The sequence below is a fragment of the Brachycentrus maculatus genome, unplaced genomic scaffold, assembly GCF_059751285.1.
Source record: "Brachycentrus maculatus isolate JH-2025_06_01 unplaced genomic scaffold, ASM5975128v1 h1tg000244l, whole genome shotgun sequence".
Taxonomy (NCBI): Eukaryota; Metazoa; Arthropoda; class Insecta; order Trichoptera; family Brachycentridae; genus Brachycentrus; species Brachycentrus maculatus.
In genome coordinates, this window is record NW_028280995.1 from 2,300,396 (window position 1) to 2,317,194 (window position 16,799).

General features: G+C 35.6%; 1 protein-coding gene across 1 annotated transcript; it reads right to left on the reverse strand.

Moving 5' to 3' along the window:
* Window positions 1–2,254: 2,254 nt before the first annotated feature.
* On the reverse strand, window positions 2,255–16,282 carry Ssrp (structure specific recognition protein). The gene is made up of 13 exons (XM_088265251.1): window positions 16,092–16,282; window positions 15,819–16,004; window positions 14,438–14,653; window positions 13,216–13,394; window positions 11,697–11,936; window positions 10,719–10,847; window positions 9,828–9,986; window positions 8,765–8,897; window positions 7,929–8,128; window positions 6,798–6,915; window positions 6,133–6,333; window positions 4,673–4,918; window positions 2,255–2,491 (listed from the first exon to the last, which is right to left on the reverse strand). Exons 1-13 carry the CDS (start codon window positions 16,140–16,142, stop codon window positions 2,351–2,353), a joined length of 2,199 nt encoding a protein of 732 aa, XP_088121377.1. The 5' UTR covers window positions 16,143–16,282; the 3' UTR covers window positions 2,255–2,350.
* Window positions 16,283–16,799: the final 517 nt, after the last annotated feature.

A 16,799-nucleotide genomic window follows, 5' to 3' on the forward strand; every position in this document is an offset into this window, starting at 1 on the left:
GGGTATGTATGAGGAGATGCATGAACGTGGAAGAGGTGAAGAATGTTTGCAAGGACAGAGTGGTGTGGCGCTCTATTCTCTCTGCCTACCCCTGCGGGGAAGCGGCGTGATGGTTAGTTAGTTAGTGTATTATAATATATAAATTGATTGTGAGCATTCCTAATTGAATATTTCCTTGGTTTTATTCAATTACGTTATAATTCATCAGCAAATATCTTACAAAATTTTTAATTGATAGGGTAGGTATTATTTACTTTTATTTTTATAAAGGTGGTTTAAAATGATTTTATAGATGTAGATATTATTTTGTTTAATTGGTCAATTTACAGTATATATTCTTATTAGACGTGTTATATTAATTTCCAATATCAAATTCTAGCTGGTAATTAAAAACAGTTACATAGAAAAAATGATCTGTTTGTAATGGATTCAAACTCAATGAGATTTTATGATAGAATTTTTATTTATTTTAAAATTAGGTAGTAAATATATGAAATGTCATTCACTCTTAAATTTTCAGAAAATTCTATAAACAGTCTGACAAGACAGATTTTCCATAATAATTGTATATTGAGTATTTTTAGTGAAACAGTTAATAAAACGATGTATGATAGATGTGCGAATAGTGAAATAAGGAAGGAATGCAAAGCCGAGATAAGCATTATCGATAAAATTAAGAAAGGTGTGTTGAGATGGTTTGGGCATGTAGAACGAATGAGTGAGGAAAGAACAGTAAAACAAATTTATGAGGTGAATGAAAGTGGAAAAAAGAGCAGAGGAAGACCGAGAAAAACATGGCACGATCAGGTATGCCAAATACTTGAAAGTGGTCAGGTTAGGAGTCGTAACAATTGGCGGGTATGTATGATGAGATGTAAACTCAATTTAATTTTTTTTCCTCATTGTTTGATAATTTGCATTTTGGAGTCAGCTGAATTATCTAAGCTGATGATTTGAAGATTTCTGTATTCATATTTTTAATCATTACTTTGTTTTTCATTAAATACTAACCATTAACTGTTGGCTTCATTTACTACAAAATCTTTTTATTTTTAGTATTTTTAAAGTAATTATTTTTCCTATAATGGTATGGTAAGCATACTATGAAAACTAACTACATATACCAAAAGAAGTTTGAAATGAATTGCCATGACTAAATCGTATTTGTCAGTTTTTCTGAATTGCAGTATAAATAATAATATTTTTATTCAAGCTAGACTAAGCGGTGGGTGTAATACATACTTCTAATAGGAAATAGCCGCAAGTTAAAAACAGTAGTAACATTCACCAATTCTACCCATTATTGACAACCACACTACTCAAATTCTTGGAAGTTCTATATACATATATGAAACAATTTAGAAACCTTGTTCTTGAATCACTAGAACTTCACTAGAGACATCTCACCAAAAGATGTCTCTAGTGAAGTTCTAGTGATTCAGAACAAGGTTTCTAAATTGGTTCATAGATATAGAACTTCCAAGAAAAACAGTAGTTTTGAGATAAACGAGTTTATAGCTAACTTAAAATGATGCTTTTTGCCAAAACATGTATCAAATTAATAAAATTTTGCGGCTACTTGGATAATGAATATCTCGGTATAGAAAAGAGATGGAGCAAAATCTGTGATTGTATATGATAGAGGCCAGTTATAAGAATGCTTTGAGCCGTGTTACGCCAAACAGCCACAACTTGAGTTGCGACTAGTTGCCTTTACACATTAGACCTAGTGACCTATATTTTGTCGACAACTACAAAGTAATATATAATTTATAATAGATGTTGGCAATCCAATAGACAGCAAAGATAACAAATACATCGATCTTGCAGCAGTGAGGATCACGGATCATCTTTCGACTCTTTGCCAATGACGAGTTCTCCAGTTCTTCAGGCACATTGCTCGTAGACCACCAGACAACCTAGAGAGGCTTGTCATAAATGAAGGCCTAGAAGTTGGGGAGCTAGAAGTAGATCACTAACCCGGAGGACCGACCAGATGAAAGAGATCGCTGGCCTGTCCCTTGCAAGAGTTCTAAAGGCTGCACAATGCAGGTACCAATGGCGGAGTGTTGTCCGAGGTTCCAGAGGAAGCCAGTACGATCCTCAGCAATGAGGGAAATGACCGGAGAAGAAGAATATAGTACATACAAAAAGAATCATACCTTCCACTTCCTTTGAATACAGACACCTCAGTTTTTAATATGGCATTATAACAAGCATCAGATATAAAACATTCATCACAAAAATAAAGTAGAATATGTATTTTTTCAATGTTTTTTAATAAAAGATAATAATACATAATATAAAGGTACAACAGATCATTTGATCGCGACGAAAGATGACATCACATTTAATCACTTCCGCTGGCACTCCCGCTCTCTTCTTCTTCTTCTTCCTCCGCATCACTACTTTCAGCCGCTGACCCTTTCTCCTCTTCTGAAGATTCTTCCTTCTTCTTCTTTTTATCCTTGCTGCCATCCTTATCTTTACCCTGAAACGAAAATCAATATTAGCACACTGTAGACCTTAAAAACCTTTAGACCTTAACCCTTACTGGTCCAATGTCGAATCTCATTCGACATAGATTTTTTCTTCTTAGGTCCCATGTCGGATGTAATTCCACATTTTTTTCATCATTAGTATTATTTATTTAAATTCCAAGCTTACATTTTTGTCACTCGTATCTATTACAACAGTATGTGGAGCAGAGGACAAAAGATTTTTTTCTTCCAATTGGAGGAATGTAACTGTCTACCTAGATTTTTTTTTAATTTTGGGGGACCGGAATGGGTCGTGCACATTAGCAGTAGCTTGTACAACTTATGTACGAGTGCGGGTACGCAACCCTGATTGCCCTAGTCATTGCTACTATTCTGCTTTCCTCTTTCTAACTGACAGTACCTACTATTCTTCCACTATTTCCATTCTCATATATCAGTAATGTCTTTCACCCTAAGAACCAACATTTCAAAATCATGCACGCTTATAGTAATAAGTAGGTTGGTTAGAAGATATTGCAATAATATTCTTAGCAATAAGCCCGTTAATGTACATATTTTTTCCTGTACATTTTTATACAAGTTGAAATAAATAAAATACTGTTTCTATTCTGTATGGAGTTTTGGGACCCTGTTCCGAGTATTTCGTGCTGGGATTGGAAACTGAGACGAGCAGAATCTTTTACACACCAGTTTTAATGGCAATAGTACCAACTTTCCAAAACAAGCGACTACAATTGCAATTTAAAAATAAATTGCCCGGTGTGCAACTGCTAGCCTTAGATTACTAATGACATTGTAATTTGCTGACTGTACAATAATGTACTCTTTCTCAGGAATTGTTCAAATGAATAAGCAGAAGAAAAAACATATATCGATATTTCCCACATTTTGCTGCATTCTTTAAAAAATAGCTGACGTGAGACATTCACTCAAATTCTTGTTCGATACGATACGTAGAATTAAATTTAAAAATAAACTGGAATTCTGCTTATCTGTATATACATATTATGTTATTATGTATGTATTATGAAAATTTGTGATTTTTTCCTTTAATGATGGCCGTAGCTAATATGTACATAATACATGTATTACATGTTGTATACTTCATGATAAAATAATATGAAAAAATTATATGTTTTCTCTTTTAAAATATATTATTGGTTCGAAAAGTACTTATCTAAACAAAGATGAACATATGAAAAACGAGGAATTATGTATTAGCCTGAAATATTCTAATTATTATTGCTTTATAGTTAGGAAGTGACATATTCCAGATGTCAATATGGTCCGCGAAATAATTGCCACAAATCGGTTTTTCGGTGAATAAGAGTGCATATTGAATCCAGACACTGTACGGCTTTTATTACAATAAAATATATGACGGTCTCTTGTGTTTCTGGTTGGGGTGTAAATATGTATCATTTGCAATAGCAAGGAACAATCTAAAATCGTGGGTGTACTGGCAAAAAACGTTAACTCAAAAATATGCAATTTTAGCTTGATGCAGTATTATAAAGTTTTCGTGATATTGTTAAGCATGGCGGTAGCTCTTCCTTCAGGCATAACCATCGGCAGGTTGGTCCTGTATGTAGGAATGTGAAACAATCTATGCCGACGCTGTCTTAGCTAACTAACTATCGGGAACATACAGACCAATGCTCCGGATAATTTCAGGATTATCTATCATGCTGCGCATATCATAGTTATAAGCCCGGCCGTTGATGTACGCCCGTACTCCTTTGAAGAAAATTTTATTAGGACGACCATATAGGGCCATATTCCCGTACAGGTTAATATCTATATTTTCAAACACCGTTTGGTGGATAGATTTTACCACTTTGTGGATCATCAAGCAAAGAAAGCTGATGTACTTCGGACACGTCATGAGAAATGAAAAATATCGTCTTCTCCACCTAATCATACAAGGAAAGATTGAGGGACGAAGAACTCAAGGACGCCGAAGAACATCATGGCTGAAAAACCTACGTCAATGGTTTGGCAGAAGCACCAAATCTCTGTTCCGAGCTGCAGCATCTAAAGTGAAGATAGCCATGATGATTACCGATCTTTGTTAGAAGTGGCACAGAAAGAAGAAGTGGATAGGCAGTCACTTTGTGGATAGATTTTACCACAAAGTGACTGCCGAATCAATTAATCTATATTTTCCTTACCTTTTTGCTATCTTTTTTCTTCTTGTCATCGTCGGAGGAGCTGTCATCATCGCTAATGTACTCCTTGCTCTTGAATTCTCCGCCTCCGCCTGAACTGCGGCCAGCCGGGGTCTCCGCCTTCTTCTTCTTCTTCTTGGGGCTGGACGGTCCGTCGGCGGCGCTCGAAGCCCCCCCGCCGCTCTCCTTGTACTCCTTCATCGCCGCGGCGTACTCCTCTTTAGCCTTGCTGGCTTTCTCTTCCCATTTCTGTTGGTAATGAACAACAAAACATAAAAAAACTTATCTATAATTGTCTAAAGCAGTGGTTTTTGGATAGTATATCCAAAATTAAACAAGGTTATTAATTAATTGGATTGTATTCTACTTTTATTTACATATATATGATAATATGTGACGCATTTCGTCTTATAAAGATATTATCAAACACTCTGTTTGATAATGTCTTAAGACGAAACGCGTCACGTATTAACATATACATAAATAAATGTATAATTCAATCCATAAACCTTGTTTAATTTTGGATATACAGTGAAACCTCTATCTATCGTTCCTCGAATAATCGTTTTCCCGGATGTGTCATTTATTTCTTCTATCCCGGCTTAATTTCATACTTAACTAAACCGCATCGATCGTTTCTCTATCACCATTTACCGCATTTATCGTTCGAATTAAGCTGCATATTTGATACATTTTGTCTGTTTTTTTACATTATTTCCAATTTTCTTACATTCAACGGCAACGTATGGGATAACTATCGAAAGCTTGTGTAACCGATAGCAGGAGAGGTCGATATTGATGAAAAGGAGCCGCTGCCTGTACCTGCATTTCCAGAAGCGTGCACACTCTTTGAAATAAAACTTTCTACAACGCACATTCAATAACCGATGCTGAAAAAAATACTATTTGCAAAGCCGAAAATATACTATTGACTTACAAAAATGAAACAGTAAAAAATCAAAAGTATTTTTTTAAAATTCTATTCAGGTTTGTATTTTTTTTTTAATAAATACATTTGCATCTGAAACATGTATGTATTCTTCTTAGAATTTCAGCCTACAAATGGTTATGCATTTAGAGAACGGTATCTTCAATCGGTAGTATCTATTTGCGTATTGACCTCTTAATCCCGCATTCATAGTTTATTTTAAAAGGCCCCTTTAAAAACGATAGATAGAGGTGTCACTGTATTACCCAACAATTCAATATGGAATTCTACCAACTGTCTGCAGTTACAATAAATAAGAAAGCACATTAAAAAAAAAAATTGTATCACCCACAAGCATAAACAAAAAATAATAAGTTTAAGTCTCTCTCCAAGCACAAGAGCTTAGTCTCTTTATTGGAGAGAACAGTGTAATTGATTTTAAGATTGTTGAGTAAAAATGTCTAGAAAATTAATTAAATTATTTAAAAAAAAACTCTTTTAACTATATTAAATAATAGAAAAAAGGTCAACTTACCGACTTATCCTTCATTTCCCTCCACATCTCCCCGGCCTTCTTGGCAACCTCCGTGACCTTGAGCGAGGGGTCCTCCTTGAGGATGTCCTTCCGGGTCTCGTTGAGCCACAGCATGAAGGCCGTCGGCGCTCGCTTCGGGGCGTTCGAGTCCTTCTTCTTCTTCTTCGAGGATGACTTCGGTTTCCGGGTCGCTTTCTCGGGCTATGATAGATACAAAATGTAGTTTTTGAGATAATATGTCTATTCATTAATTGAAAAGGCGATCACTTTGTGGTAATTAATATCTATCCATTTTTGAAAATGGATAGATATTAATAAAAAGATAGATATTAATTAAGCTGAAATTCTTGACAATGTTTATATGTATTTTATTTTACTTTATGTCCACCTCCGTAGCGTAACGGTCAGCACTCTCGGCTACCGTTCTGGAGGTCCCGGGTTCGATTCCCAGGGGAGGTCGAATAAATATTAGTGATTTTTTCACTGTAATATTTATTCAATATTACCCTGAACTGGTACCTGAAACGGAGGGCTGATCACCTTCCCTACATGTGTAAACGATCAAGATAACACTGCGTTTATATGACGCAGTGCCCTATGCACCATTGGGGTGCGGATAAGGGTTTTATTATTATATTATTATATTATTATGAACAAATATTTACCACAGTTTTAGCAGATTTATGCTTCTTCTTTTTCTTCTTTTTTTCCTTATCACTTCCGCCAGAACCCCCTCCTCCTGATTCAGAGTCTGATTCTGTATCCTGATGGTTACTGTCATACCTGCGATTCAATATTTAAAAGAAATAAAAAAAAATCAATACCACAGAGTTAACAATGCTTTTGATATACAAAGGCGATGGGATTTGATAGTTATCTACATATAGTCAAGATCTTAAAAAAGAGATAGTTACTAATATTTATTTAAAAACATTGAATCATTCCTTCTTTTCTGACTTTGAAATGAGGTCAGAGCAGAAGGTAAAAATACCCTTCGCATCCTTAACCATCAATCAACCGAACAGGTAGAAATACCTTTTCTGTCCGAAATGTGTTGATTTACAAAATATTTAACAATATGTCGGTCGGTCGGTCTAAGAGCGAGGTCGACAGCCGTATACATCGGGCTAGGCTTGCATTTAATAAAAGGTCGAAAATAATAGAGTCAAATAATATAGACCTAAAACTGAGAATACTCCTCATAGAGACCTATGTATGGAGTGTCTTGATGTACGGCTGCGAGACATGGTGCCTATCTGAAAGGGATAAGCGGAGACTAGAGGCTTTTGAGATGTGGTACCATAGAAGAATTTCCTGGAGAGACCACATCACGAATGAGGAAGTTCTTCAAGGAATCGAAGGAGGAACGCACCCGCTCAGGACCTTGTCTGAAAGGCGTGCAAGATGGATCGGCCATGTAATACATCAAGAAGGTCTCTTGCATGCCATAACGGAGGGTATGACCGAGGGGACAAACTCTAGGGGACGCCCACGCCGAGAGTACCTGGAGGACCTGTTGGTGGACATGCGCTGCTCGTCATATGCACATTTCAAAAGAGCTGCAAGACAAGACAGGGAAGAATGGAAGAGAAGAACGGAAGAAATTGCTGCAAACCAATCCCAGGATTGAAACCAGAGAAGATTTTTTTTTCTAAATTTTGTGAAAATTTAGAAAAAAAAATTGTCTAAGAGTTGTAATGGTTGGCTCTCAACTGACCAATACGCCAACAATATGGTTACAAGATTCGGTAAAAATAACTTTAAATTAAAGTAAAATAAGTAATTAGTTTACTCACTCTTCAGCGACGTCAGAATCTTGGACGTTCGGGTTGAAGTCCTCATCGGTGCTCTCGTCGGAGTCGTCTCCACCGTCCCCGCCCCCTTCGCCGTCGTCCTCGTCCCTTTCCTTGGCCTCCGCCTTGACCCTGGCCAGGTACGCGTCGGGCTCATTCTCCGCATCCGAGTCACCAAAATCGTCCTTGTACGACTGCTTGTCCTAAATCAATGCATCAAAAATTATGTTCAAATGAGGTTTTCGTACGCCAATATTTATTTCCCAAATATATTAATAGATATAGCCAAAAAATAAATAGTGTACTAGAATATAATTTATATTTGAAGCACTAACTTTGTGATTTTCTATTTTATAATTATAATGTAACTTTGTATTGTATTGAAAATAATTTTGATCTAAACATAAATTTATATTTATAGTGATTTTAAAACTAAGTTACACTTTAATTATTGTGTACTAGAAATCCTTTTTTCTAGACTCAGGCGCAAAGACACTCATTTTTCACAGCTCTAAAACTGTCACTAATTATTAAAGATTTCGCTGAAATTATAAAAAAAAAATAATGAAATTGTTAAAAAAACAGATCTATGTAGCTTCTTCTTTTAATTTAAAACTCATATAGTATACTTTAAATCAAGTGGATGGGCAAAAATTTTACAAAAAATGGAAAATGCCGGATGTAACAACATAGATAATACGCAAGGTGTTTTTTTTTAAAGCTGAATTAAGGTGTAGTTTTTTTTTCATTGCGGTTGGATTCTCATAGGCTGAATTGTTTTGAATAAATCTAATAGGAAAATATTCAAATAATGTAGACTTGTTGGAGAAATAGCTTACATTTTTGCCGGTATTCTTGACATGTAGTTTCTTAGAGGAAATAAAGTCAAATAATTTTCCATATTCTTCCTTTTCTATACTACTGAAGGTGTGTATCGTGCCAGATTTCAATTCTATTTCGAAATCAAAAGACCTGTAAATGAGAAATATAGGATAGTCAATTAAATAAAGAAAGGGCGACAAAAGAGGATAAAAGCGCAGACACGTTAATACTGCGCTACTCTAGAAGTGAAGTCTCGGTGAAGACCAAATGCCGCCTATACAATGCCTGCATTGCTCTTGTTCTCTTATACGGCTGTGAAACATGGCACTTTACAAGGGTCCAGATCAGCTGTGTACTAAGATTTGAGAATAGGTGTCTGCGGAGAATTTTGCGTGATTATCCAAGTGTGTATAAACACCCGCGAGGTAGTATTTTACAAAAATGGCGCTTTATAAATTATCCAAAACTATTATTATTAAACACAAAGAAACTCAGTCATGTTGACCTCAATATGTAGTACAGTGTTATCTCGGTTAGAATGTCAATGAATGAACTGACACTGTAAATAACAGGATAGTTGAAGAAATATAACTAAAATTATAAGTTTGCCATATCGCTCACTCCTTTCAAGAACGTCATAAATCAAAAATTGTCAATTTTCAGTTGTGCATGTTTTCGGTATGCCCAGAAAATGTACTATATCCCAGCAAAAGCGGCATATTTTTAACTTAATATTTACCCGCTACAGGGCAGAAAGTGTTGTTTTTGCATTTTGAAGAAAAGGTATCGTTTAATTATTTTTTTAAATATACTAAATATTTTTCAAATGCAGCAAAAACATTCAGGTTTTACCTAAAAAGATCTGTTGCACAGTAAAAAGTTTAATAAGTGGCTTGATATTAATTTTTAATGGATTATATTATATTTTTAAACATAAAAAACGATCCTGAAAATCAAGTTTTTGAAATATGACGTTGTTGAAAGGAGTGAGGGATATGTATAAATGCATAGAAATTGTATTAAAAAATGTATCTTTTTTAAATAAATAATAATAATAAAATTATTAATTAGATTTTTTACCTTGTTGAACCACCGCTGCGGGCAAAGTTAACCGATGCGATTTCTTCAAATCGTATGTGAATAGGGGGCTTGTGAACATTGATGAAACCTTTTTCTAGTGGATACAGCAAACCTGCAGCTGCCTTATATGAGCAGGATATAGCGGGAGTTCCTGTATGCCTAAAATGTAAGAAATGGGACAAAGTAAAGTAAACAAATGTTAAATATTGTTGCAAATAACATATATATTTTATCTTTCTTTTTTTATTAACACATCTCAGGCGGGTATTTTTTACCACTGGTGACGGGATTTTTTAATTATGGATATATGGTTTATTTTATATTTTTCATATTTGTTAGTTGCTTTAGAAAATTTCCTTGTCTATTATGTACAAGGATTTATAGCATATTTAGTTCATATCTCTTAAAAATGAAAATCGATGTGTATAGTATGTACATTTAGTTACAACCCTAAAAAAGATATTGGTATATGATATTCATATAATAATAATAATAAAACCCTTATACGCACCCCAATGGTGCATAGGGCACTGCGTCATATAAACGCAGTGTTATCTTGATCGTTTACACATGAAGGAAAGGTGATCAGCCCTCCGCTTCAGGTACCAGTCCAGGGTAATATTGAATAAATACGACAGTGAAAAAATCACTTATATTTTATTTTACCCCCCTTGGGAATCGAACCCGGGACCTCCAGAACGGTAGCCGAGCGTGCTGACCATTACAATACGGAGGCGGACAATAATTCGGAGATAATTCCTTCTTTTCTGACTTTGAAATGAGGCTGGCGCGAAAGGTAAAAATACCCTTCCTGTCCTTAAGCATTAATCGACCGAACGGGTAGAAATACCTTTCCCATCCAAAGTGTATTAAAGTGGTGTATTTTATTACCCGACGAAATTCCCTGGGCCAGTGAGCTTTCTATTGATTATAACTTTCATAATTTTTCCTAAAACTTCATATGTCGGTCCAGTGAGTTCCTTTGTGATTTTTCCCTCATATTTATCTTCCAATTCTTTCCTGTAAAAAAAAAAGTGATTCAATATTAATATCAATAATAATATCAATAATTAATATCAATAAAGTAGTAAAGGTTATAATTGGCAATAGAAGTTTTACTTTCTGCATCGTACGGACGCAGTGTCATCTTTATCGTTAATAATGTGAAGGTGAGGTGATGGGTCCTGCGCCTCAGGTACGAGTATAAGGTGATATCAAATCTATATTAGAGGTTAAAATCACTAATTATTTATTTTGAGTGCCCTCAGAATCGAATCTGGGATCTGTAGAAGTGGTAGCCAACAAGCTACAAGCACACACAAACTACAAAACAGTAGATGCCGGTGGGATTTGAAAACATCTAGAAAAACCAAGCAGAATGGAAAATCGAACGTAGATAGAATGATGAACATTACACACTGTACTAAGTGATCATTTAAATTAGTCAAAGACAGTTCGAAAGGTTTGTTAATGTCCAGGTTTCCTTATTCCTATCTCAGTAGGCTTATTTTTTAATTTTTATAATGTTGTGATATGTATCAATAAAAATATTTATTGTAACTGGAGACAGTTGGTAGAATTCCATATTGAATTGTTGGGTAATATGTATATCCAAAATAAAACAAGGTTTGTTGGATTGAATTCTACATTTATTTATGTATATGTTAATACGTGAAAAAAATTTATATTGTGACAGTTGTTTCGCCTTGTTAGGGCATTATCAAACGAATGTTCGTTTGATAATGCCCTAACAAGGCGAAACAATTGTCACAATATAATTTTTTTTTATGTTTTTGTTAATAAAATACAACTTAGTGGACTCGAAAAATCTGTGTTTGATTTAAAATTAATACATAAATTTTAACTCACTCGGAAAATGGAAGTTCTATGGTGATTTCCTCTTCTTTGCCGAACAGCAGCACCAAGAAGTGGTAGCGAGTCTGTCCCTGCTTGATGGGGGGGTCCAGCGACACCACGAAGAACATCTGGCGGGAGTCCTTGTGCGGCAGCAGGAACAGTCTCAGCACGGTGGACATGGGGATCTTGTAATCGTACGTCTTACCGTGAAGTTGGAAGAATGACTGGAATATCTTGATATCGTAGCGACCGCTGAAACGGAACATTACTTGTAATAAAAAATGTGTGATGAGAATATTCTATAAGGCCTGCCGGCTATTTACATATATATATATCGGCATTCATATATACCGGCAATTTCGATTTTTAATGAGTTTTACTTGGTAAATACCACTATTACTTACAATCTATTGTGACACATGTTTCAACGAATTTCGCATCATTTTCAAACATGGTATTTGAAGCTAAGGCAAAAATTTAGAGCTGTGTCCTTGGGATGTTGAAGGATGAATAGGGAAGGGGGTGGGAGCTGTTTCTTATTTTAATTTATTGTTTTTGCTTTATCAACATAGACAATAGGGGGGAGGCTTTAGTCATTGTCATATTGTTAATTATGGGTTTATTTTTATTTCGATTCTGTCCGCCTCCGTAGTTTAATGGTCAGCACGCTCGGCTACCGTTCTGGAGGTCCCGGGTTCGATTCCCAAGGGGGGTAAAATAAATATAAGTGATTTTTTCACTGTAATATTTATTCAATATTACCATGGACTGGTACCTGAAGCGGAGGGCTGATCACCTTTCCTTCATGTGTAAACGATCAAGATAACACTGCGTTTATATGACACAGTGCCCTATGCACCATTGGGGTGCGGATAAGGGTTTTATTATTATTTTTATTTATATTTTTATGAATTTCTATTGTTTCAAAATGTTGCACTATATAACTTTTCGTATTGATATTTTTTTAGGATTTCTACATTATTATTGTTAATGTGTTATCAATATATATTAAAAGGTTGGCAAACTCAGAAAAATTATTAATTTTTAAACATAATTCATGTTCCCTGATTTGTGTTTTTTTATTACTACATATTTTGAATGTGTGCCTGGTGTGAAGTCTTGGTACCAAAAAACAGCAGAAGAAATGAAAAGAAAACAGCCATACTTCTTAAGGAAGAAGCTGTTTCCTTAGAAATTGATCCACATGCTAGTTAATTTATTACTACTACTACTACTACTATCATCACGCTGTTTCGCCGCAGGAGTAGGCAGATAGGATGGAACGCTACATTATTTTGTCCTGACATACACTCCCGTTCACATCAATACATCTAGTCATATATGCCCTCTGATTAAGCAGACTTTTGGCACCACCAGAGTTTAGGTTCTGATTGTGCCAAGTTTTTTTCCGATGTCCTTGTTCTATTTTTCCGCTCGCATTCGCCACATATATTTTCTTAGTCATTCTCTCGTCATCCATTCGCTCCACATGTCCATAGAATATTGTAAAAAATTATGGAGCCTGGCTAACCGAGGTGTGAGGCACTGCAATTCCCTGAAGATGGCGATGGCGTCTCCGGAAACGGAAATAACGCTGGCCTTGGACATGACCTGCTGCTGGAAGGCATCCACGGGGTCGAGGTCACCCGCCATCTCACTCGTGGGAATGTGGAAACGCATCTCCATCAGGGAAACTGGTGTGTCGTCATTCTGAAATTGGTAACGTTGCAGGGTGAGTTTCAAGAGTGATTAGCCGGAATGCTGAACGACATGTTTAGTTTATTTATTATAACTGCAGACAGTTGGTAGAATACGATATTGAATTGTTGGGTAAAATATCCACAATAAAACAAGGTTTGTTGGATTGAATTCTACATTTATTTATGTATAATAAATAAATGTAGAATTCAATCCAACAAACCTTGTTTTATTTTGGATATATTACCCAACAATTCGACATGTTTAGTTATGCCTCTTACATCAAGTTTACATCTGCCTGTACCAAATGACAGTGTGAGATTTTTACTTTTACTCTATGCATTTTAGTCAGAATTGGAAAATCTCACGATACTTCATCATTTAGTTCACAACAGCCATCTATGGTTGGATTGGACCCTTTTATTTGAATGTATGCAAGATCCGAACCCGGATTATTTTACATACTGGAAAACGCCTGAAAACATTTTTAATTTCATGTGATCAAAATAAAAGAGTGTTTCCTATACAAAGCTTTCTCAATCCAACCATAGATGCCTTTAGTGAACTCAAATGTACAGTGTCATGAGATTAATGATGTATGTAGAAGTTCAAAAAATTTTACTAGTGTGGTTGTCAATCTAAAGATATGCGTAAAGTGATCACTTAACCAGCCTGTGACAGGTCATAAGCTCTGTAAATAACCAGACTTCCATATTCTTCTTTATCTATGGTGATATGTAAAAAAATATATAAATCAATACTTATTTATAACCCTTATCCGCACCCAATGGTGCATAGGGCACTGCATCGAATTGACACAGTGTTATCTTGATCATTACTTACATGAAGGCAAGGTGATCACTCTTGCGCTTCAGGAACCAGTCCAGGGTAATATTAAATAAATATTACAGTGTAAAATCACTATTTATTTTCACCCCCCCTGGGAATCGAACCCGGGACCTCCAGCACGGTAGCTAAACACGCTGACCATTACACCACGGAGGCGGACGGTAAGCTTTTAAATGAAATAAATAATTAAAATATAAAACCCGAACCTGATGAAACTCTAAGGTGATTTCATTCTTCCCGGTGTTGCACTGGGATACATTATGCAGAGGTATTTCAAAGGCAGTCCGGCTGCCGATATCAAAACTCAGGGCGGATCCTGTAAACTTGGCGGTCCCCCAATTCCATCCCTTCAGAGACAATTCCTTCTCCAGCATGTCCTTGTGATAATTTGCCTTGAAGAACTTGGCTACCTTATCTTGTTCCTGTAAAAAATAAATCATCCAGGCATTTATAAACGAAGGGTGTAAGGAAGAATTGTATGTTGCCTCTTCTTCTTCTTATTGTAGGCCTTGCGGCCTGTTTTTAAGAGGGATTAGCCTCCTGCGATGTCGATTCCCAGCTATCGATCCATCTCTTTGGTGGTCTGCCCGGGAGTCGTCTAACATAGGGTTGGCCGTACAGTGCGATGTGGGGGAGTCTAGACGGTTCCATTCTCCTCACATGCGCATACCATTGTCTCCTTCGTTGCCTTCCCCACCTAAGGACATCTTCGATCTCGCATATTTCCCTGATCCTGGCATATCTTATTCTATCTCGAAGACTCTTGCCCGATATGCTTCTTGGAGTCTTCATTTCTGACACTCTAACTGTATGTTGTCATATTAAGTAAATATTTTACCGTGGTACTTCTAGAAAATTTGGTGGTGGATGGTGGTGGTAAAAACTTGTATTTATTTAGATTGGCAGTGACAGGGATATTGAAAGCTTTTAAATGTCAATTCACAGTAAAATCGGGATACAATTTTGTTTCACATTTTCAGTAAATTTCGCAAATTACAAATTGCTTTGCAAGAGAAGGTCCATCAGGAAGTCTAGATGCTTCCGTATCAGATCTGGGAATGGGATGGGACAGCTTTGAAGTATATATATTTAGTACCATCAAAATTAATTTTTAAGCTTTAAACGCATTATCAACGGGAAAGGTATTTCTACCAGTTTGGTCGATTGATGCTTAAGGACGGGAAGGGTATTTTTACCTTCTGCACCGGCCTCATTTCAAGGTCAGAAAAGAAGGAATTATCTAATTTTTTTATATGAATATTTTATACCAATCTCTTTGTTAAGATCTTATAAGTCTTTGTTAAGGTACTATATGAACACAATTATCGAATTCCATCGCCAGCGCTCTACAGTCATAAAAAAACACCCGTCCTTAGTGTGTGTTAATTCAATATCTAATTATCGCAGTTACGGGGAAGAAATATGCATTGCAATATGGTTTAAGATAAGAGATATGAGTGGTAACATAGCTGCAGAAAAAATATACTGTACATATTTAACAGCCCTACTTAACTGACTAAACTCAAAGTTTATCCAATGACCCCCAATTTTCAAGACGACTGCCCTTTAAAGGTACGAAGTACTCACGCCTTCCTTGAAGCCACCAAAGCGATGTAGTAAACCATTTTTCAAGAATATTCTCAGACCCCAGTTACCAACAAATCTTTGAAAATTCACAAGTTCCATATCACTTGAATTAATTTGTTCAACTTTTCCGGTTTTACTATTCTTGAAAATTATATTTTGGTCAGTCATTTTCAACCGCCCGGGGACCTGCAACATGATATAAAAATAATGTATTATGGTATATTGTTGTGAAACGCGTTAAAAACGTGGTAAATAGTTATTAGAAAAACATACCATTGATCCTTTAACCTCCGCCGAAATATCAGAATATTCCAGGAAATCCATTGTTTACTTGTCTTAATTCTTCAATGTAATATTAAAAATATATTAAAATCCTTTTAAGGATGTAACAATGATATTATTTACCACAATCAACCACCGGCGGATTCAACAAACCCGACCGAATTTGACAGTAGACGGAAAACAAGCGCGAATTGCGAGTCAGACATTAACATGAAGATAGCAACGCAATGTGATTTTAAGTTGGACGCCTGTTGCAGAGTCCTTTGTGGGTCATTATATTTTTTCCTTATAATAAATCAAAGTACTTGTCTACAGAATTAAAAGAAAAATATTATATTCAAATATTTTTTTACACAAAATAACGAATCAACTTTCATAGTTACAAATCATTAATCCTTAAGTTGTCAATAAAAGTTTCAAGTTTTAGTTCTCACTCATACGTAAACTTAAGTAAATTATACTAAATTAATAAAACATACAACTTACTGTACTGAATACTTATAAGTATTAATAGTCAGCTGAATCAAAGTTATTTTTAATATTACTATTACTACTACCCTGAAGTCTGGGTATTCACGGGGCTTACAACCGTCATAGGCTGGTTTAAGTGATCACTTTACACACGTGTAACATTCACCAATTCTACCTATGATTGACAACCACACTACTCAATTTTTTGGAAGTTCTATATATATGATC